Raw genomic sequence first — 24,589 nt, forward strand, 5'->3', positions numbered from 1 at the left:
GGACAAAAGGACATGAGAAAATGAAAAGTGATGTGATAATAGAAAAAACATCCCCGAGAAAATACATTGTCAAAATAAGACTTTTACAGAGAAAATAAGTGTCATCCACAAAGGCTGCTACTCCAGAAATCAACAGAGGAAGAGAGAGGTTAAACGGCAAGGTAGAAAAGCTGCAGGCAGTGAACATATACTGAATGAATAAATGATCAGTATGACACGACAAACCAACTTTCTAACAGTAACAAAATAAAAAGATTGTGTTTGTGTCGTTTTTATGGCATTCATGCAGGTTTTTGTCTTTTAGTCGATTCTTTAAAGAACTTTCAGTTTGAATACATTTCCAGTACATTTAAATAAATGTTTATATTTTGCATGTGTATTTTAAAAATGTCAGTGGGTAAAAATTTACAGACGAGTGAGATAAAAGTGTAATACTGTCCAAAAGTCTAAAGCTATCCTTCATTTATGTTTTGCCTGGAAAATGAGGAAATGATGTAGCAAGTTAATGATTTATAATTCCTTCAGTTTTAATATGAGCTCCAACACTGGCTGAAATGCAGCGCAAACCATGACAGCACCTCCACCGTGTTCAACAGAAGGCTGCAGACGCCGACTGTTAGACCTCTCTCCTGACCTCCTTCAAACATGTTGATCATGATTCAGATTCATAACTTACACAGTGCAGTCTGTTTGCTCTTTGTTAGCTCACATCTCCAAAAAGCCCTCACAATCAGAAACGTCCCGCAGAGCTGTGATCAGGATGCTCCATGAGTCCCATTCATGTGTGACTTCATTCAGACTTTTACATACCTGTAATGTGAAGCTGTATTTCGGGTTTCCAGCTGATATCCATGAGTCTGTGCTGATGGTCGTTCTCTTCCTCGTACTGGATAGAATTATTAATAACTTCAAATATTTCTTTAGATTTGGACTGAAGAAACATAAACGTGTCAGAGCTGTGAGAGGGGAGCTGGTCAGTGTTTGCTTCTGGTTCACTGTGCTCTCCTTCCTCAGCAGCAGTCACCATGAAGGTATCCGTCTCCTCCTTCAGTCCCAGCTGCTCTCCCTCCTGACTGCTGCACAGTTCCTCCTGTTCCTCTTTAATCTGTGGAGGTTCTGGTTCCTCCTGCTCCACACTGGAGCTCCTCTCCTGGTTCCAGAGCTGCTGCTCAGGGAGAACCTCCTCCTCCTCCTCCTCCTCCTTACAGACGTGCTGCTGTGGGTCGTCTGGAGGAAAAAAAAGGACACAAGAAGAAGAAAAGTGATGATGTTAGACGTTGGACTCATTTTTTATAATCAGCTTCGCTCCTCAGAATCTCAAGAGGTTGTGAGCAGAGCCGATTATACCCAGAGTTACATAAAAGTAATGGCTGACTTTTGTATTTGTGCATTCACGACTGCTGAATTATTGCAGATGAGGCGGGTCCATAGTGGAAGTTAATGTCAGCTGCTCTGGAACATGAAAGCTCGTCCCCTGAGCAGTAAAAGCAGCTTAAAAACTATCAGCAGCTCCATTCAGAAGAGCTGCTGTTAACCAAAGTGCTTCTGCAGGTTTGAAGTCAGCTGGCAGACATTTTTAACCAAATCATCATTTTGCAACATTTCCTGTAGATACGCTGACACTGACAGAGATCTGGAGAAACTGTTGATTGTTTCTGTTTCATTTGCTGTCTTTAACTCCTTAACACCTGGTGTATCATATTTGTGAGTCTTTGTGAGTTTTTGAGACTTACATCATCAGTGGGTTTCTCTCCACTGAAAATCCTAAATGAATTAAAAATAAATAAATAATAAAAATGCAACCAATTGAAAAAAGCCAGCTGTAACAAATATGACACAAATTAAAGTTCATATATGAATTTTTATTGTCAGAAGCTTCACACTAGCCAGCGCTGCAGTTCCATTTTAAGACACTGATAAGCTCTAAACTCATAATTTCCTACGTGTGTCATGTTCTCAGTTTATCTCTGATATAAACAGCACATGCTCACAGCCTGATGGCAACAAATGACACCAGCCAGGTTCTCCAATAGACTCTGAGCCCTGTTTTTACATCTATCAGTTTTAAAGTTCAAGCTGTCTGAAGGTAAACACACGGATCACAGATAAGAAGCATCTGTGCTGCATCTCACCGAGCAGCTGCTCGGATTTAACTGTCATTAAAGACAAACTCAGAGTTATTTACACTTAATATCGACATGTGTATCACACACACACACACACACACACACACACACACACACACACACACACACACCGGCTCGGTGAAAATGATGCATTCAGGTTTTTCTACCTCACAATCAGAAACGTCCCGCAGAGCTGTGATCAGGATCCTCCCTCAGAGGGACACTCACCTGTCCTGTGCAGCTTGATTTGGGGTTTCCAGGTGATATCCAGCAGTCTGCGCTGACGGTCGATCTCTTCCTCGTACTGGACGATCGTTTTTTCAAACTCCAAGAATATTTGTTCAGCAGCAGCAGTTAGTCGCTCGTTGATAAACTCTCTCAGATACTGAGCTGAAGGCATCGTTGCTGCCGCAGCTCACACACTCAGCTCACACACTTCGTGCTCAGACACACGGGAGGAAAGCTAACGGTTCTTCCGCCTTTTCTTTGTTTACTTCCGCCTGGTGTCACAATGTGAAGTTCCGTCAGTTGAAGGCAGATATTAGTGGTTGGAAAACAGGGAAATAGTGCATTAGCGCCATCTGCTGGTGGGAAGTGTGAACGAGCGCGTCACTGAGAAAAAGAACTGATTCTGTTACTTTCACAGGACCTGAAAGTTTCGCTGTCAGTGACTTTAATGAGGTTTGGGGTCAGTCTGCAGCTCTCAGCCGCATGTTTCTGACAGCCTGGTGTAAGATGATGCTTGGTTTCCTCACCGCTGTCACATGTCCTTGTGTTTCCTGTTTGAACCATGCGCTGTTTAAACCAGAGCATCCAAATCAAAGTGCTGATGTGTCCTCTCTCTCCTGCTTTCCTCTGAGTCCTGTAACACCGTCATCCTTCTTTTTCCTCCGCCCACTGCTTTTCCAACGTTTCCACCATTTCTGCTTTATCATGCTCTTTATTTCTGCCTCGCTCATGTCGATGCTGAAGTATTTACTACACATCCATAATGACACTCACAGCACCGATCAACCTAACCAAGTCCACAGTCACATCCAACGCATAAACACATAAAACATCAAAGTTGCCTCAAAGAGCAAAGACCCTGCAATATTATAAAGAAACCAACAATCCGACGACCCAGTGCCCACTCGCCCAAATACATGTCATGATCATCATCTACCCAAGACACCGCTCCAGTCCAACCACCCACCAGAAACCCAAAGAAACAAGTTCTGTTTGTGACCATTTATATTTTCTTTCATTGCTCTTCTCGTGGGAGCTCAGTGATGGAGAACATTTGGCTCGTTGTGCACACAGTGCAAAGTGCTCCATCCTCCCTCCTCACAGTGATTCAACTGCTGCTAACAGTCTGTGAACCAGGAGGAAGAGGAAGTGAGAGAAGTGAGACTCAAAGAGGAGACAGAGGGCGACATCATCCAGTAGGCGGGGCTCTCCTTCTGCACTGTGTTCAACCATTGTGTCAATAATAAGTGCTGCTGTGAAGAGAACAATTCTCAGACTGAATGTTGAACATCAGCTAGTTTCTCCTGTTGATTTAAACCTTGTTGTACAGATGGAACATTGGCTGTGGATTATTCTTGCTGCTCTTTTCTTTGGTGAGATACAAACATCAACATGTTTCCTCTGCTTAAATAAATGTGTGAGTCTGATTAATGGTGAGTTTTTAATCATGTTCATTGATCCATCTCTTCCTCTGCATGTTCTGTTCTTCCTCAGAGTGTAAAGGAGAAGACAAAGTGATCCAGGAACAAGGAGATGTCATTGCTGCTGAAGGAGACACAGTTACACTTGGATGTAGATATGAAACAACAGACAATTTCCCCAGATTGTTCTGGTACAAACAAAAAGTAGGAAGCTTTCCAGAGTTTATACTACGACGCTTCTCCGGATCAACAGAACATGAAGACTCTGAGAGGAGCAGATTTACGGCTACGCTACAAGAAAAGTCAGTTCCTCTGAAGATCCAGAAGCTTCAGCTGTCTGACTCTGCTGTGTACTACTGTGCTCTGCAGCCCACAGTGACAGGAAACAGCAAAACTCTGTACAAAAACCTTTGGAGCAAAGACAACAGAATACTCCACAACATCCACTAGAGGGAGCCACACACTGTTAAGCCTCTGTGTGGATATCTCTAAAAGTTGATTCTGTTCATCTGTTCGTAGCGTTTTGTGGGAGAAACGTTTCATCATCATCATCATCAGGTGACTTCTTCAGTCTCAGCTGACTGCAGGTTTCAATCTTACAAACAGTCTGTGTGGATACAGACTGGATTCATTTCACTTATGAAGCAAAATATAAGAAATAACATTGATGTTAATGGAAACTCACATCAACCACCCCTAATTATTATCATTATTTAAAGACAACAATGGCAACTAATTGAACTGATGTATTTACATCATAATGTCTTCCTAAATGTAAGAAAATTACAATAATAGTAAATAACACATTAAATTCAATTTAAATATTCGAAATTGTTGTCAATAAAGAAAAGTGATACCTTCATGGTGTCTGCTGCTTTCTTCTCCCACTGAAACGCTACAGATGAACAGAATCAACCTTTTGGGATTTCCTTACCTGAATATTCGCCCGTGCATCAGGACATCTTTAAGAAAGAAGCTGTTGTGTTGTCCTGTCAGACTGTAACGATGAGCGAGTGGATTGAGCACTCGGGCTGGGCTGTTAGACCACCACAGGCCACACATAGCCCACTGCGATCTTAAGTGGGTCAGACCAGTGAAACTTTGTCTCAGTGCAAAGAAGTTACATATTTAACTGTTTACATGATGTTTGCTGGACGTTGACACTGTTTTTACACAGTCATTTACAGTAAGTAATGGTTTAATCCTTTAACAGCTGAAATGATTTAAGGCTGCCATTGGTCATTAGGCAGGATCATGATTTTGTTGCTTGAGCTGCCGTTACTTATCCATGGCGTTATATATGTGTGGGGAAATAAACACCCCCTGCTTCCACCGTACTCGGTCTCACTGTAAATCCATTGGCAAAAGGCCGCCTTGACAAAGGCTCCCACGTACAGACATACGTCAGTTAATAACTGACATTTGAAATGATCTCATAGGCCTATTGTGACGTGTCTGTGCGTTTCTACAAATCGAGACAACTAATCTGAGAGAAATAAGTCAAAACTTTCTGTTCATGTGAGGCTCACTGCTCACATCACACTTTTATTATTAGTGTTTCATGTGCATCGGTATACTGAACAAAACTTCTGTAAGCAAATGTGACGTGTGGAAGATTTTTACAAAGTCCAAGCTGCACTGCAAAACTGCAGGCAGCAAGAGTTAGTCGTTAGTAATTCATCGGCCTTTTTAAAAGAAGCAACAACAAGTCCTGCAGCAGCTTTGGAAGGAACACATGGATGATGTAAGACTTTCATGTTTTAATCATTTTTATTCAAAAGAGCAAATTTTCTTTGTTGCACATAATGGAAAAGTTTTCAAAACAGTTGAAACCTTCATCATCCCAACTAGCATTTGTTGGGATGATGAAGCAACCAGCAACTCTGGTTATAAAGTGTGTGAAGCACAGGAGGAGGAGTGACTGAGAGCAGAGAGGAGGAGCAGAGATTCAAGGAGGAGCTGAGCTGTTACTGAACTATAGAAGAGAGAAAAACCTCCACATTCAACAGAGTTCAACACAAAACAAACTTTATGTTCCTCAACATGCTGTCATTACATCACTGTGTGTTTCCTCTGATTCTTCTCACTCTCACAGGTCTGCTCACCTACACAGGAAACTATGTTCAATTCAAATGATTCATTAACGTCAATTATTGATTGAAAACGTTCTCTCTTCCTTCAGGTGTCACATGTGATCAGCTCACTCCAGTCAAAGATGAAGAGTCCAGTGTAGAAGGCAGCACAGTTACTCTGACCTACACTTACAAAGTGTCACCTTCTGATTATTTCTTCTGGTATCGACAACATCCAGGAAAACCTCCAGAGCTCCTGATCTCACACTCTGCTTTTGGATCAGTAGGAGAAGAAAAAGTTCCTGGATTGAAGATTCAAGTGGAGGGAACAGAAATCAAGATGAGCATCTCCTCTGCTGCAGTGTCTGACTCTGCTGTGTACTACTGTGCTGTGAGGCCCACAGTGACAGGAAACAGCAAAACTCTGTACAAAAACCTTTGGAGCAAAGACAACAGAATACTCCACAACATCCACTAGAGGGAGCCACACACTGTTAAACCTCTGATTCTTGTGTCATTGGACTGATGACAAAGACAACAGAGAAATGAAGCAGTAAAGATCAGAGACAGAGACAGAGCTGCTGTGGAAGCACAAAACTGTTTGATTGGCTGAGCTATTAAACTGGCCCCGCCCACTGAAGTTGAGCTCATCCAATGACATTATTTGTTGGTCATTGTGCTGCAGTGGAAGAACATTGTTCATGTGCTGTCTGTCTGGCTTTAATAACTCCAAAGACATGTTGCTGCACCTCTTTTTGCTTCTATCTCACATTATAGGTGAGTTTAAGAACAGGGATTAAAGTTTAGTTGAAGCTGCTGCATTAAGCAGATATACAGACTGCATTTCACTACTTTTCTTCTTTCTTTTTCCAGGACTAACAGCTGGAGACTCAATCACTCCTCAACAACCTGAAGTCACTAAAACAGAAGGAGAATCTGTCACACTCACATGTAGCTATGAGACAGATGCAGGTGGTGCTTGGCTTTACTGGTACAGACATCATTCTGACCTTCAGGCTCCTCAGTTTATACTCTGGAAACAAGGAAAAGGAGGCAGTGATGAATATATTCCTGATAAACGATATAAATCAGAAACATCTTCTACATTAACTACTCTGCGCATAGCAGCCCTAACCCTGGCAGACACAGCTCTCTACTACTGTGCTCTACAAACACAGTGATACAAAGTGTAGAAGAGGCTGTACAAAAACCTGAACACAGATATCTGACTACTCTTCAAAGAGGAGGGAAGTGGTATTCAAAGCACAGCTTCATATCAGATGGATTCTGCTAATTCCTGTTTTATCAGAGTCACTGTGGTTACAGCTGCTAATGAAACACTGTGGGAGGATTCACATGAGCAGCAAATCCACATCAACCACAAACCAACTGCAGGAACGTTCAGACACAATAAAAACTGTCAAACATCAAAAGCTGCTCATTTACACTATTTTATATTTAGTGGATGAGGACATGCAGAAATGCAGCAGAAGCAAAATAAACAGAGTAACAGAGGTTTATCTCTTTAAGGTAAAATCTCTCACATGAAGCTAAAAGTCCAACCAGGAAGACCATCTCATGCTTGTTCCATTTATTCTCTTTGAACTCATCACATCAGATGATGATGCTCTCCTTCATCATTGTCCTGCTCTCATGTTTAAGTGTTTCCCCTCTCAGTGTCAGATGGATACAGCCCCTTTACAGAATCAAACTCAAAGTAAGGTCAGTACTTCCAGGCTTTAATCGCTGCACGCTCATACTCTCTCCCACACTCAATATGTGATCCATTGTTGATCTGCACACAGCTGTTGTCACGAACGTCGCACTCGCTTACGTCACTGTCATGAGACTCTCGCAAAAAAATCACGGTTTCAGTGACGCAGTGTTCCTACAGGAAAGTAACGGTAATCTAATTACCATTTTTGCAACAGTAATCGTTACTTGGATTACAGTAACGCGTTACTGCCCATCTCTGATCATCTGTGTCGTCTACTTGCTGCAGTCTCCTCCTTTTCTCTGCAGCTGTGATTTCTCTTCCCTTTGACCTTCACTAAGTCTTCACTTGAACTTTGAATCTGAACAAAAGTTTTTCCGTCACATCTTCTCTTCATCTTTCACGGCTATAACTAAACGCAGACACAGATTCTCTTTGTCTCTCACAGGCTGTCAGTGATCTTCAGTCTGTTTCTGACTTTGTTTCTGCTCACAGTCAGAGGGAGCTGACATATTCAACATGAACACAGATCATGAAGTTACAGAGTTATTCTGTCTGTTCTGACTTAAAGTTGTTGATGATCAAAGATGAATGGATCTTCAGATCTGCTCTGCTGCAGTGACAGACTCTGCTGTGAGGCCCACAGTGACAGCAAACCCACAGAGATGCTCCACTGGAGGGCGACATCATCCAGTAGGCGGGGCTCTCCTTCTGCACTGTGTTCAACCATTGTGTCAATAATAAGTGCTGCTGTGAAGAGAACAATTCTCAGACTGAATGTTGAACATCAGCTAGTTTCTCCTGTTGATTTAAACCTTGTTGTACAGATGGAACATTGGCTGTGGATTATTCTTGCTGCTCTTTTCTTTGGTGAGATACAAACATCAACATGTTTCCTCTGCTAAATCACAAATGACAGAAGTGAGATTATCATTTTACACTGTGGACGTTTCAATACTCAATCATGTTTATTGATCCATCTCTTCCTCTGCATGTTCTGTTCTTCCTCAGAGTGTAAAGGAGAAGACAAAGTGATCCAGGAACAAGGAGATGTCATTGCTGCTGAAGGAGACACAGTTACACTTAGATGTAGATATGAAACCAGTGACCCAGGCCCGACTTTATTCTGGTACAAACAGGATGGAAACAACAGCCCCAAATTCATCCTGAGCCGTGTTAGCAGGGATGATGGAAACACAGCAGATGAGTTCAGGAACAGATTTTCATCCACACTGGATTCCAGCATCAGATCAGTTCCTCTGAAGATCCAGAAGCTTCAGCTGTCTGACTCTGCTGTGTACTACTGTGCTCTGCAGCCCACAGTGACAGGAAACAGCAAAACTCTGTACAAAAACCTTTGGAGCAAAGACAACAGAATACTCCACAACATCCACTAGAGGGAGCCACACACTGTTAAACCTCTGATTCTTGTGTCATTGGACTGATGACAAAGACAACAGAGAAATGAAGCAGTAAAGATCAGAGACAGAGACAGAGCTGCTGTGGAAGCACAAAACTATTTGATTGGCTTGAGCTATTAAACTGGCCCCGCCCACTGAGTTGAGCTCATCCAATGACATTATTTGCTGGTCATTGTGCATGCAGTGGAAGAACATGTCATTGTGCGTCTGTTGGCTTTAATAACTCCAAATGACATGTGTGCGCACCTCTTTTGTCTTCTATCTCACATTATAGGTGAGTTTAAGAACAAGGATTAAAGTTTAGTTGCAAGCTGCTGCATTAAGCAGACTACAGACTGATTTCACTACTTTTCTTCTTTCTTTTTCCAGGACTAACAGCTGGAGACTCAATCACTCCTCAACAACCTGAAGTCACTAAAACAGAAGGAGAATCTGTCACACTCACATGTGACTATGAGACAGATGCAGATGGTGCTTTACTTTACTGGTACAGACATGATTCTGACCTTCAGGCTCCTCAGTTTATACTCTGGAAAAGAGGAAAGGGGGGGACATCTGAATATATTCCTGATAATCGATATGGATCCCAAACATCACCTACATCAACTAATCTGACCATAGCAGCCCTAACCCTGGCAGACACAGCTCTCTACTACTGTGCTCTACAAACACAGTGATACAAAGTGTAGAAGAGGCTGTACAAAAACCTGAACACAGATATCTGACTACTCTTCAAAGAGGAGGGAAGTGGTATTCAAAGCACAGCTTCATATCAGATGGATTCTGCTAATTCCTGTTTTATCAGAGTCACTGTGGTTACAGCTGCTAATGAAACACTGTGGGAGGATTCACATGAGCAGCAAATCCACATCAACCACAAACCAACTGCAGGAACGTTCAGACACAATAAAAACTGTCAAACATCAAAAGCTGCTCATTTACACTATTTTATATTTAGTGGATGAGGACATGCAGAAATGCAGCAGAAGCAAAATAAACAGAGTAACAGAGGTTTATCTCTTTAAGGTAAAATCTCTCACATGAAGCTAAAAGTCCAACCATGTTAGGATGCCTGGGTCGTTGACCCAGGGTTTTTGAGTTTATTATTATTATTATTATTATTATTATTATTATTATTATTATTTATAATTTCTAGTCTTTGGTTTCTTTGAGTTCTGTCTTATGGTTTATGTCTCTGTCTCCCCTGTCAGCTGTATCCCCGTGTCCAGTCAGTGTCTGTGTCTGCCCTGGTCCCACGTCTCTGTTCCCTCTGTTGCAGTGCGTGCGAGTCTGTGTCTTTAGTTCAGTCTGTGTCATGTTTCCTGTTTTATTTTGAAGGTCCTTGTCTGAGGTTAATGTATCTGGTTTCGCTTCCCCTTGTCTCGTTAGGCCTGATTTGCCCCAGCTGTGTTTCCCTCCTGTTACCCATTCCCTGATTGCTCCCTCTGTGTATTTAAGCCCTGTGTTTCTCTGTGTTGTGATCTACCTAGCTGTTTACCTAGCTCTGTGTTCTGTCAGTCCTCTGGTTTAAGTTTATTTTGATTTTTCCAGTTATGTTATATTTTGAGTTCACGACTGTCTCCCGAGTCTGCACCTTGGGTCCTATTCCTGTCTGCACACAGCCTACACATAACAAACCAGGAAGACCATCTCATGCTTGTTCCATTTATTCTCTTTGAACTCATCACATCAGATGATGATGCTAGTGATGGGCAGATGAAGCCCCATGAAGCACTGAAGCTTTTCATCCAATTGGTTCACCCCAACGCGAAGCTTCATGAAGTTTCATTTGCTCTAGTAGGACACCTACTGGACGTAAAAATAATAGCTGGCATGAATTTGAAGAGTGTGGCCTTTTGCACACAGCCTGTAAATGTCAACAACAAAAGGAGTGTGTAAAACATCTATATTGTAGTGATGGCAGTACACTGTGTATATTTATACTGGCAGTATGGAAAATGATTATTTGGAAATGCTTAAAATGGAAATGATCATTTACTGTGAGGTGAGGTGTGGTTGGGGTGTGGACAGTGGTTGTGCTTTTGTAACGTTGAGGTATGGACAGCTACACACTGAGGCCTCAGTCCTGCCTGTTCACATTTTATTCAGTAAAAACTAAATTTTCACTGCTTTTATGACCTTTTTAGTGGGGAGAACATAGCTAGGATTTAATGATTTCACAAATCTTTTGAATCCTTTGTCCTCCACAATGCTAAATGGCTGTGAGTCCTCAATCACCATGCTGACCAGGTCTTCATCTATTTGAGATTGTTCTCCTGAGGAAAGACAATAAAGATAAAGCACAAATATAAATATCACACACGTAACTTATAACAGTTGTATAATATTGTTATATCATTTAGCAACATTACTGCATGCTATATTATCATTGCATTTGATGGCTCACCTGGTCTTGCTCCACAATCGCTGTTCCCCTTATTCTCATGCAAAGCTCTGTAGTGCCTAAGCATGGATGAGGTGTTGTTGTTGTTATATCCCAGCTCCCTGGCACATAGCAAACACTTCACCTTGTACAAAAGTCAAGACAGCTCAACATAAATTGTATTGCACCATCAGTATTATGAAAATACATCTTCTGTAGAAATTTACATACCTTGTTGGGAGGAATAAGATCAAAATGTTCCCACACAGGGGAGGACATCCTCCTCTTCTTAGCCGGCTCCATTCTCTCCTGACTTTCTCTCCTCACTCTCATAAACCTCCAAACTGTCTCCAAACTCTCACTAACCGCAACTCTCCATCAAACACCCACATTTTTGAATGAAGTCTGAGGGGTTTATATCGCTGTCATATCTCGCGGCAAAGTTCGAACCACTTCATGAACCAGTCACGTGGTACAGCTGGGCAGCGAGGCTTCGGACGTCATCATTTTCAGCTCCTCCCATAAATGAAGCAAGCCTCGACACGCGCTTCGCGGAAACGCCCCCTCCATTACTCGACACACGCTCCGAAGCCTCGATACCGAACGTCCCATCACTAGATGATGCTCTCCTTCAGATTTTCTAGTCACGAGTTTCATCAACATCACATCCAGACATTATAAAATCATCAGTATTTTGACTCCAACTGTTGGTAAAAACTGATCTCATATGAAACTGTAGACTGCCCCACATGGTGAGCTATACACACGTCCTCATATTAACAACTAAAAAGGTTTTTATTGTTATTTTCTGCAGATAAAAAAATCCTTCCAGTGCTGAGCTCTCACAGGAGTAAAGGTCTCTGTAACACAGTTAAAGAAGTCAGCTCCCACAAAGCTGCAAACTAACAGGAAAGAAAACTGTTGAGAAATCTGCACGAGTTCTGTTCATAAAGAGCTTTTTGTGGAGACGAACAACATTCAGCTGGAAATGACACTAAATCAGAATCAAGCCCAGTGTTGATGCTGGCTGGTTTACACGTGTACTTCTGCTGTTTAATACATGAGTGAGATTATTCTACATTCTGCTAAATATTTCAAATATTCAAAGCTCTTTATTTACAGGCTCCACAGAAACCAGGGCCAAGCCTATCCAGAAGAAGCAGCCTTTGGAGGAGGAGCTACAGCAGTGAACATGAAAGGCTTCATGTAGGAGCTGAAGAGCTGCTGTGTTCTCTCTATTGTTCATTCAGTCCAAGAGAAAATCATGTTGCTGCTTTTCATTTGGATGATGATAGTCTCCTTTCAGACTGGTGAGTCATCAAAAGATGGAGTGAGATGTAAAAGGAGATGATGGACATGAAAATATCTGGATGTTGTTTGAATTGATTCACTTTTTATAAACTAAGTTTAAAGATGCAGAAACATGATGGTGAAATATGTCTTTGTTGTTTTCAGGATCCTCTGAGGATTTACTGACACCATCTAAAGATGTAGTGATGAGTTTGGAAGGAGACACTGTGACTCTCTCCTGCAACTATTCAGCTGTAGTTCAGACACTTTTCTGGTACCATCAGAAGTCTGGTTCACATCCACAGCTTCTCATGGCAGAACATTCAGAGGAAACAGAAAAGCTGAAGTTTATACATGACAAAGAAAAACAGGAGCTTCATCTGGAGATCTCCTCTGCTGCAGTGTCTGACTCTGCTGTGTACTACTGTGCTCTGCAGCCCACAGTGACAGGAAACAGCAAAACTCTGTACAAAAACCTTTGGAGCAAAGACAACAGAATACTCCACAACATCCACTAGAGGGAGCCACACACTGTTAAACCATTCTATTTTGAGAGGATGCAGCAGGGGTCAGCAACCCTAGGCACGCGTGCCGAAAGGTTAACTGATGGCACGACCATAGCTGGACTGGCCATCGGGCATTTTCTCGGTGGCCGATGATTTTTTTTTCTTTGTAACGGTATAAACAATGAAAGGTGGTGGGTTGGCCAGATGCTGGCCGGTGTGTAAAAATAACTCAGTTGTTTGGTGGTGGCTGTGTTGGAGCTTCCACAGATTCAGTAACAAGTGGTGGAGGCCAGCAGGTGGATGAGGGAAGGGGAGGCAGGAGGAGGAGAGACCCGAGGCGGACGCCGGTCCGAGTGTCAGGTGAACTGAACTTCAGGTAAGAAGTTATGACCTGCAGTCTATCTGGGTCAGATATAAACCAAGTTTAGGTGGAGTTTATTTTCTTTTCTTTTTGTCCCGTTTGGATCTTTAGCATCAGAATTGTTGTCTTAAGGCCAAGAAAGATGGCAAGCGGATTTATTTTACCAAGTGGATAGAATAGAATAGAATTCAACTTTATTGTCATTGCACATGCACAGGTACAGGGCAACGAAATGCAGTTTGCATCCATCCAGAAGGATCATCATGGCCTTGCCATATTGGTCCATTTGATTGACCTTTATTATAATTATGTATTTATTTTATTTTTGGTTGCTACAAACGGGACAGACATGACTGGGGGATAGGACAGGGAGAAAGAATGAAAGAAAGAGAGGGAGAGAAAGAAAACCAAAGGGGAGAAGAGACGGTGAGAAGGGGGGGGAAGAGAGAAAAAAAAAAAACACCTGGATCACCTGTATGGAGAAAAAAAACAGAAGAGAAAGCAAACAACAAAGAGCAACATAATAAATGGAGTTTATTTTCGTTGTGCTGAGTTTTTACAGTCAGTTACAATAACTCGTACTGTGTACTAGCTAGCATGACGGAGTCTCCATACAGCTGGGTGGGTGCTATGATGTTACTGATAGTGAACTTTATTTAATTCATAAGGTTCGTTAGTAGAGTTGCCAACCGTCCCGTGAAAATAAAGTGGTTCTACATAGTGTGTAACTGTTAATATAGAGCGTTATTAAATCTATTGCTAATGCAATCATATGGCCCGTTGACTTCTGAGGAAATTTTAAACGGCACTCGTCATCAGAAAGGTTGCCGACCCCTGGGATACAGACTACATTTATTTCATCGTATTGTTACGGTGGCCCTGAGAGGCCAAAAGGACAACTTAAGAAAACACCAGCAATAAGAAAAAGACTGCAAAAGTACACAAAACACAACAGAAATAGGAAAAATGGAAATACAAAAAAACTGATTTCCAAAAGCACAAGGGAAGTGTTTTTTTAGGGAGACAATAACCCGTCGCAGTAGCAGGAACCAAAATATGATAGGTTTGTTTGTTTTAATCTCATGATTCATTTAATGCTGACGATGGATTGTTAGGTTAACACACTTACCTCTCATCTTTTCTTTGTTGTCACAGATCCAGAGTACATAAATATGTTGTAAGTGTAAGTGAAACAGCTGACTCAAGAGAGTAATTAAATGTTCCCAGAGTTACATTTATCTATGATTGTTAACTATTTTTATTTATCTTCTTCTTCCTAATATTTCCAGCAGATGTTGTTGTTGTTCATCTTAAGTAGGGATGGGTATCGTTTAGGTTTTATCCGATACCGGTGCCAAATCGGTACTTTTGAAACGGTGCCGGTGCTCAACGGCAAACGGTGCTTAAAGAATGGAGAACACAAAATTGGTCCAAAAACCTCTCATGTTCAGCTGTTTTTTTGTAAAAAGATAACAATGTTAGCCTTTTCTGCAGCTATGGGGCATATATGGTATCACTCTTGGCTGGAAGCAGTGCTTAAACAATGGAAAAAACACAAACTTTGTCCAAAAACCTCTCATGTTTAACTGTTTTCCACTTTTTCTTTGGTCATTTTAGCCTTTTTGGCCAGGGTGAAGGGAGCATCTGCCATCAAACAAGAAGACAGCCGCATGTAGCTATGATCATGTTTGCTAGTTCACGTTACATGCATTAATGTAATAACGTGGTTAGCCTACTCAACGTAAATTACACACGAACAACATGAAGCTACTCACGCAGAGAAGAACAGCTGCTGCTGCATCATCATCCTCATCATTTCTGCTACACTGGCAGGGCTAGGGGCCAGGACTCTCCTCTTCGGGTTTTTGGGGGATGTTGCTAACTCCGGGTCCGATAACAGGCACCACACCCGCAGTAGATGTGCTCGGTGTGAGGTCTCGCAGCAAGCTATCAAATACGGCGCATTTCTCGGCTTTTAAAAAAAACCCGCTATGCGTCTCCAGGTGTTTCATCGGATTCGAGGTGTTACCTCCTTTGACAGTATCACAGTATCAGCTTAAAGCACTTGTTGCTGCTGAGTTTGCATCTTTTGCTGTGAAGTACAGCCAGACTTTTGACCGCTTCGCCTTGGGCATTTTTAATCTGTAGCTCTGCTCTAAAAGAACGTACGTACCTGGCCCCGCCTACTATCCTCGGAAACGTAAAATGATTGGCTAGAATCTAAAGTGTACCACAGCTCAGGAAAAAAAAAGCACCGAAATAAAGCACCGAAATGTGCGCTGCTTTTCGGTCTGGTTACTACCGTTTATGTCAGAACCGGTGCCATCATGGCACCGGACACCGGTACCCATCCCTAATCTTAAGTTTAAGAAGTTTGTTTGGGACCCGGTGGCTTATATTGCCAACTGAGACTCAGCTCACCAAGCGAACCTGAAGAGGGGATGCAATGATTTTCTGTCTGTGAATTGTAAAATCTCTGCACCTGAAGTGTAACAAAATATGACGATTAAACTGTGAGTGTTAGGATTTCAGGTTTGACGGAAACCTGATGCCAGTTCTTTTCTAAGCAGCTACATTAAGATTTAGAAAGGAAAGTCTTTGAGAACTGACATCAAACTCTGTAGGCAAATACATAATTAAGCAGTGCAGGTATATGTATTAAATATTTAAAATGTTAGAAAACTTTAATAGTGTTACCAATAATGTTTTCTTTGTATTTTATTCATCTCTATTAAACAAGTTTCTGTGTTTTGGCCTGTTAGGCCAAGATTTCTTCTGGTGTACCACATGGTTCAATGTTAGGCCATCTCATCTTCTCCTTTACATGTGACATTAACATCATCTAGTAAACTCTGACAAAGTGTCAATAAAAGAATATTACAAATTCCATTACTTCCCTTTTTTCTTTCAACTGTATAATAAAGTAGAAGATTTAAATGATCTTCTTATCTAATCTTTAAAATATTTCACGAGCTTCTCTGGATGACGACATCAGTTGAAAAGCTCAGATTCTCTTTGGAATGAAAAAAGCAGAGAGATTTTCAGTCATTAACTTTCAATGATCTTTTTAAAAGTTACCTAAAAAAACATCAAAAGAATAAACAGATTTCTTATGTCATCTTTGTCGAACAAGTTTCTGCGAAGGATTGTCAGGATGGATACTTGTGGTGTATGACCAGGTTCAGTGAGAGTTCCTCAAGTGCATTCTTTACATGTTGTCCATCCAACCATTTTCCCCATTTTCCTCCACTTATGTGGGGCCGGATCACAGGGGCAGCAGCGTAAGCAGAGAAACCCAGACCTCCCTCTCCCTGGCCACCTCCTCCAGCTTGCCCAGCAGAACACCAAGGTGTTCCCAGGCCAGCCGACAGACCCAGCATTTCCTGGGTCTGTCCTGGGAACTCCTCCCGGTGGGACTGGAACACCTCACTCAGGAGAAATCCAGGAGGCATCCTTGTCAGATGCCCGAACCACCTTAACTGTCTCTTTTCGATGTGGAGGAGCAGCAACTCTACTCTGTTGTTTTTCTGACAACAAATTGTGTTATTTTAAAAATCTGAATCTTTGGCAAGTTTGTTTATTATATGGGAGGTTTTTTTTAATTCCAGATTTTCCAGCAGCTCCACTTCAAAAACTGTTGAGAAGGTAATGGAAATTATTTCAGCCGTATATTAAACTGAAAAGAATACAAAAATAACAGCTGTTGGTTTTTAAATTTTTTTTTAATAAACAAATAAATGTTAATTTTGAATTTGATGGCAGTAGTAATTTTTCAAACACTTAAGTAGGGCTATGCTTAGTGCAGTTTTTTTGTTTCATAATGAAGAACCAAATGGAGACATTAAAAGCATCAGAACAGACAAACACAAACTTACTAAATGAAGATGAGCTGGAATCAAATGTGCTGCACCGGCAGATTTTCATGAAACAAAATCAGAGACACAAAGAGATCAAATTATAAACGTGACAGGTTTTTGTAATTTGAATTGCATATAGAGTTTAAATTATTATTTATTCAAGTCACTCGGTCTTCATTTTTAACAATATCCAAACATTTTGGTGGCTGTATAATTGAGCTCCCACCTGAAAGTGAAGATGCTGCTACTAGTGTGTAAAGCAGGAGGAAGTGAGAGAAATTCAAATCCAGATCAGAGAGGAGGAGGAGAGATTCAGGGAGGAGCTGAGCTGTTACTGAACTAGAAGAGAGAGAAACCTCCACATTCAACAGAGTTCAACACAAACCATAAACTTTACCTTCATTCAACATGTTGTCTTTGGACTATTTTGCACTTTCTTTACTGATTCTCACCATTCTAACAGGTACGTTACAATCTGTGTGTTTAAAGAAACACATTTGAATTGTGATGATTTATAAAAGAATAAAACATGTTTCTGTTCCTTTAGGTGTCAGCTGTGAAGATCTCACTCCAACCAACAAAGAAGTGTTCAGTGTAGAAGGCAGCACTGCTACTCTGTCCTATAGATTATCCAGAGAAGTGAAGACTAATGATTATTTCTTCTGGTATCGACAATATCCAGGAAAACCACCAGAGTTCCTGATCTCTCACTCTGCATCAGGAGTAATAGGAATAGAAAAAATCTTTGGATTGAAAATTGAAGTGGGAAAAAAACAGTTCAACATGAGCATCTCCTCTGCTGCAGTGTCTGACTCTGCTGTGTACTACTGTGCTCTGCAGCCCACAGTGACAGGAAACAGCAAAACTCTGTACAAAAACCTTTGGAGCAAAGACAACAGAATACTCCACAACATCCACTAGAGGGAGCCACACACTGTTAAACCTCTGATTCTTGTGTCATTGGACTGATGACAAAGACAACAGAGAAATGAAGCAGTAAAGATCAGAGACAGAGACAGAGCTGCTGTGGAAGCACAAAACTGTTTGATTGGCTGAGCTATTAAACTGGCCCCGCCCACTGAAGTTGAGCTCATCCAATGACATTATTTGTTGGTCATTGTGCTGCAGTGGAAGAACATTGTTCATGTGCTGTCTGTCTGGCTTTAATAACTCCAAAGACATGTTGCTGCACCTCTTTTTGCTTCTATCTCACATTATAGGTGAGTTTAAGAACAGGGATTAAAGTTTAGTTGAAGCTGCTGCATTAAGCAGATATACAGACTGCATTTCACTACTTTTCTTCTTTCTTTTTCCAGGACTAACAGCTGGAGACTCAATCACTCCTCAACAACCTGAAGTCACTGAAACAGAAGGAGAATCTGTCAAACTCACATGTAGCTATGAGACAAGTGCAGGTGGTGCTTTTCTTAACTGGTACAAACATCATTCTGACCTCCAGGCTCCTCAGTTTATACTCTTCAAAGGAGTAGAATCACTGAGCGGTTTTGATTATGTTCCTGATGATCGATATAACTCAGAAACATCACGTACAACAACTACTCTGACCATAGCAGCCCTAACCCTGGCAGACACAGCTCTCTACTACTGTGCTCTAGAAACACAGTGATACAAAGTGTAGAAGAGGCTGTACAAAAACCTGAACACAGATATCTGACTACTCTTCAAAGAGGAGGGAAGTGGTATTCAAAGCACAGCTTCATATCAGATGGATTCTGCTAATTCCTGTTTTATCAGAGTCACTGTGGTTACAGCTGCTAATGAAACACTGTGGGAGGATTCACATGAGCAGCAAATCCACATCAACCACAAACCAACTGCAGGAACGTTCAGACACAAAGAAAAATATAACACTGAACTCTCAAATTAACTAGTTTTATTCAGTATTTTACTCTAAAGTCCACAGGTGTTAGTTCCCCATCAGATATGTGCTGGGGGGGTTTTCAAAACATAAATTACAAAAACTTTACATAAACAAGTTTTATGAATACAAGAAATCATAAAATGCTTGGAAACATTATAGGATTATGAAACAAATCAAATGGATTAAAATGTGCTGGTTTCTTTAGTGAAATTCTTTTCATATAAAATTAATGTTTCCTAAGATTTGTCGGCGAGTGATGAAGATGTTCAAAGGAGTTAAAAACAAAGGTTAAAACCACTGGAGGTTTCTGAGTTTGTGCTGAAAGCTGTAACATGTGTTGAGGTTTGGTTTTGGTGTTTGTAACATGCAGAGATATGAGAGGAGGAAGAGGCTGAAGGAGGAGGAAGAGGCTGAAGGAGGAGCAACACTGTCACAGAGCAGAAAAGGACTCCCACTGTCAGATACATTCAATATGTGAAGCATACAGAACAGATAGTGTGTGGAAGATGCTGTCACTGCATTACTGGCTCATGTTTCCTTTGTTTGTGATCACACTAACAGGTCGGTTAAAGCAGGAAGAAGAAATGTCTTTAAAGGATCTGTTTGCTAGAAATCACTGGAACAGGCGCTCACAGTTTAACATCGTCTTTAACAACATTTATCTCTTCCTTTAGGTGTCAGCTGTGATCAACTCACTGCAGTCAAGGATGAAGAGTCCACTGTAGAAGGAAACACTCTCACTCTGTCCTACAGATTCTCTGGACAAGCTAATGCCAATGATTATTTCTTCTGGTATCGACAATATCCAGGAAACCCACCAGAGTTCCTGATCTCTCATTTGGCATCAGGAAACATATTGAAACAAGAATTTCCCACAGTGTCAGTTAAAGTGCATGACGATCAAAAACAAATGGATCTTCAGATCTCCTCTGCTGCAGTGTCTGACTCTGCTGTGTACTACTGTGCTGTGAAGCCCACAGTGACAGGAAACAGCAAAACTCTGTACAAAAACCTTTGGAGCAAAGACAACAGAATACTCCACAACATCCACTAGAGGGAGCCACACACTGTTAAACCTCAGATTCTTGTGTCATTGGACTGATGACAAAGACAACAGAATACTCCACAACATCCACTAGAGGGAGCCACACACTGTTAACTTCTCTGTTTTCTGCATTCCTTGTGATGATTGTAGCATCCCCAATTGAAAAGATGATCTCAAACCTATTGAACAGCCATGTCTTCTCCTCTTCCTGAGCTTCACTGTGTCTTTTTTAGCTCTCCGAGGCTTACCCGTAGAGGCGGTGGCTTAGCCTCGGTCTCTAAATGTAAATACAAAGTCCGACAGCTAACCTCTCCTTTCTACCTCAGCTACGAGGCTCAACTTTTGGAGATGACCGCCCCTCGAACTACTGTGTTTGTTCTGGTTTACCGGCCACCTAAATATAATAAGACTTTTATTCATTAATTTGCTGACCTTCTTAGTTCTGTTATTTTTAAATATGACTGTGTGATTATTATTGGTGATTTTAACATTCATATCTGCTGTAAGGACGATCCGTTAGCTAAAGACTTCCTTGCATTAACTGATTCTTTTAATCTTGCCCAGTGAGTCAACCAACCAACCCACACTAAGGGCCATACTCTCGATCTGTTTTTTCACATGGTTTGGACATTTGCATTAGGGATATAAGCAATGTTGGGATTTCCTGTTATCTTTGATGTTAATTTATGTAATTCTGAACTTCTGAACCATCCCATGGTTGATGACTTTGCCAGCACCTTTTTTTTTCACATGCTCCTCCATCCTCAATACTTTTGCCCCTATTAAAATGAAGCAACCTAGATCCTTTTCCCAATGTTGGCTAAATGATTCTACACGTGCCTTGCGACCTGCGTGCCGCAACGATGAGAGAAGAAGGAAGAAAGCGGCATGCCTCAAGGATCTGTCCTTGGTCCCCTGCTCTTCTCACTGTATATGCTTCCCTTAGGCGCAATCTTTGAGAAGTACAACATTGCACATCATTGTTATGCCGATGATATTCAGATCTATTTCGAATTAACTGATGATCCTGACATGTCTTGTACCGTTTTCGTGAGCGTATGCACGAGGTCAAAGATTGGCTCTCTGGTAACTCTCTTATCTTAAATGACAGGAAAACCGAAATCATCGTGTTCGACAGTAATATCCCCTGCGGCCAACTCCGTGACGCCTTTGGTCGCTTTGCCAGTTACCTCTCAGACACTGTTTGTGACCTGTGTGATTTTGGATAGCTCATTTAAATTCGACAAACAAGTGTCTTCTGTTGTTAAATCCTGCTTCCACCAATTTCGTCTCATTAGCAAAGCCAGACATTATGTCCCGCATAGAGACCTGGAAAAGCTCATCCACGCCTTCGTGACATCTAGGTTGGATTACTGCAACTCCCTTTCATTATTTTTTATTTGGTCTGAACTCTACTCTTCTCCATAGACTGCAAATTGTTCAGAATGCGGCGGCTCGTATCCTTACTGGTACGGTGTGTCTCCATTACCCCCGTCCTTGCTGACCTGCATTGGCTTCCCGTTAAGTACCCTATTTAATTCAAAATCCTGCTGCTCACCTTTAGAACTATTAAAAATAAAGCGCCAGGTTACCTCATTGAACGACTTAGATCGGGGTGGCCAGCTCCAGGTCTCAACAGCCGGTGTCCTGCAGGTTTTAGATCTCACCCTGGGTCTCCAAACCTGAATCAAATGATTGGTTCATTACCAGGCCTCTGGAGAACTTCAAGACATGTTGAGGAGGTAATTTAGCCATTATATCAGCTGTGATGGATCAAGGACACATCTAAAATCTGCAGGACACTGGCTCTCGAGGCCCGGAGTTGGCCACCCCTGGCTTAGACCATACACCCCTGCTAGGGTACTAAGATCATCTTCCCAGTCATTTTGGTACAGCCGAGACTGCACGTTTGCCTTGGCTGCCATGAAATAAAATACACTATAATACAATTGTCTTTGACTTTGCACAGCATATAACAGTGAACATTGTAAACCTTTGCACTGCCGACTAAGCGTGACAAACTTATCGTGGTGCGTTAGCACCCTCTGGTGGGTGAAAACCCTTACACTTACGGTCAGCTGCTTTATGCTCTGTGAAATAACAAATACACATGTACACAACAAAACTTTGATACCAACCTTGTTCCCGCATCAACCTGGCGCTAAGGAACCATTTGTGACACCTTAACTGCCATCTGTTTCCTGTTTCTTAACCGCTGAGAACGCCACATTCAAGCTCGCGCTGCAGCTGTATCGTTTATGTAAACTGACTTACGACACCGTGTCGGTCTATACCTTTTCAAAGTAAAAGCATCAACTGTTTCCAAGCTGAATAGTAAGCACTTATGAACCAATTTTCGATAAAGTAAATATTAATAGGTTATTTACAGCGATAATTACACAGATTTAAATAAATAATTTCACAGAAACTTCATGTCAGTCAGTAAGTAAACACAGAAACAGAAACAGTGACAGACAATCAGATTTATAGATTTATGTTAACTCCTAAATTAGATTGTTCAGATAAGGATCTACCAAGACTGTCCTTTCTCTTCACTTCTTCATTTTCTTCTTCTTCTTCCTCCTCAGTAAAGTACAGTATAATGAGTAAAGTATAATACCTTGATGCTTTTTTGCCTTGGTGAATAAAAATGAAAGTAAAAAACAATAAAATGAAATAGCTTGTTAAATTCATTGCAGCAAAATGAAGCAGTGTTAAGTGTTTCAGTGCAACTGATTTTAAAGTGTAAATACAACGCATGTTTATCATCAGAAAACTCTTGTTCTCATAAAGAACTGCTTTCAGGAAATTTCAGTGAGGTTTTATTACAGACACAGCTCAGCTGGAGGCAGAACAACAGAAGAACTCCAGAATAAACCAATTTCATCCATTATTTTACTCCAACCACAGAGCCAGGCTTCATGGGCATTCTCTTCATGTCTTGCAGGAATACAAGACATTATATCAGCAGGGGGAATAACACAGGGCTGTGAATGAGTCCTGTCACTGTGATCAGGCTCCTCCTTCTAATCCACCAACTTAGTGTTGATGAAGACTAAACAGAGAGATCACAGCTTCTTTATACTTGCTGTAGCTCACAGTTACTCTACACTGCAGATATGACGCCTCTGTTCATCTCAGTGCTGCTGGCTGCTATGTGCCTCGGTATGAACACAACTCTGTTTCTTTGATATCAACATTGACGTGATTCTTTAACAGCACACTGATACTGTTTGTTGGTGTTTTACAGAATGCAGAGCACAAAAAGACAACGTGCTGCAAGCAAAAGGAGAAGAGACTGCTGCTGCAGGAGGCACAGTGACACTTGGCTGTCAGTATAACACCAGCTTTCCAACAGGTAATAATCTCTACTGGTACAAACAGGATGGAAACAACAGCCCCAAATTCATCCTGAGTCGTGTTAGCGGGGATGATGGAAACACAGCAGACGAGTTCAAGGAGAGATTTTCCTCCACACTGGATTCCAGCATCAGATCAGTTCCTCTGAAGATCCAGAAGCTTCAGCTGTCTGACTCTGCTGTGTACTACTGTGCTCTGCAGCCCACAGTGACAGGAAACAGCAAAACTCTGTACAAAAACCTTTGGAGCAAAGACAACAGAATACTCCACAACATCCACTAGAGGGAGCCACACACTGTTAAACCTCTCTAGCTTATTAGGATACAGACTACATTCATTTTCATGGATTTACCAACAAAACATTGTTTCTTTACCTTTTTATAAATAAAAGCACATTAAATATAATAAGAATCATCTGAAGTCCCTCAAGAGAAGAAAAGTTCAGAAAGAAAAATACCCTCAGACCACAAATTACATTTTTTTTTTTTTTTTTTAAATGACATCAGAAACAGCAGTATGCGACATTACGTGATGGCAGAGCTTCAGTTCATCCTTTGTCATTCTTTTTTTTTTTTTTTTTTTTTTTTTTTTTTAAATAAATAGGACAGGGGGAATGAATGAGAGAAAGAGGGGGAGAGAGAGAAAGAAAACCAAAGGGGAGAAGAGACGGTGAGAAGGGGGGGAAAAAAAAAAAAAAAAAAAAACAACTCCTGGGTCACCTGTATGGAGAAAAAAAACAAACAAACAAAACAAACAAACAGAGGAGACAGCAAACAACAAAGAGCAACATAATAATAGAGAAAACAAAGCACCATCACAACAGACTAGCTAGTCATAGATATCAATAGTTACTAAATAATAAACGATATTGTGCAGCACGCAAGATAGACAGCGCACAGTGTGCTTTGAGGCAGCAGCCAAGA

At 41.3% G+C, this 24,589-nt stretch overlaps 1 protein-coding gene, 1 long non-coding RNA gene and 1 gene segment (V, D, J or C); 2 read left to right on the forward strand and 1 right to left on the reverse strand.

Annotated features, from left to right (window-relative positions):
* Positions 1-2,588, reverse strand: part of LOC120715464 (zinc finger protein 845-like) — a 218,014-nt gene extending 215,426 nt beyond the window's left edge. Inside the window, exons 1-2 of the mRNA XM_040002473.1 lie at positions 2,355-2,588; positions 811-1,227 (exon numbers count right to left, since the gene is read on the reverse strand). Of these exons, the coding sequence (XP_039858407.1) occupies positions 811-1,227; positions 2,355-2,526 (589 nt within the window). The 5' untranslated portion in view covers positions 2,527-2,588. The remainder of the gene's footprint in view (positions 1-810; positions 1,228-2,354) is intronic.
* A 6,556-nt stretch (positions 2,589-9,144) lies between these two features.
* LOC120715519 lies at positions 9,145-9,568 on the forward strand. Its single transcript, XR_005691652.1, has 2 exons — positions 9,145-9,256; positions 9,352-9,568. It is a non-coding gene; the product is annotated as an uncharacterized LOC120715519 (long non-coding RNA).
* A 13,640-nt stretch (positions 9,569-23,208) lies between these two features.
* On the forward strand, positions 23,209-24,124 carry LOC120715496. The segment is given in 2 exon segments: positions 23,209-23,471; positions 23,557-24,124. Coding segments are annotated over 2 exon segments (438 nt in total).
* The last annotated feature ends 465 nt before the right edge of the window (positions 24,125-24,589 follow it).

The sequence above is a fragment of the Simochromis diagramma genome, unplaced genomic scaffold (assembly GCF_900408965.1).
Source record: "Simochromis diagramma unplaced genomic scaffold, fSimDia1.1 OVJJ01000443.1, whole genome shotgun sequence".
Lineage (NCBI taxonomy): Eukaryota > Metazoa > Chordata > Actinopteri > Cichliformes > Cichlidae > Simochromis > Simochromis diagramma.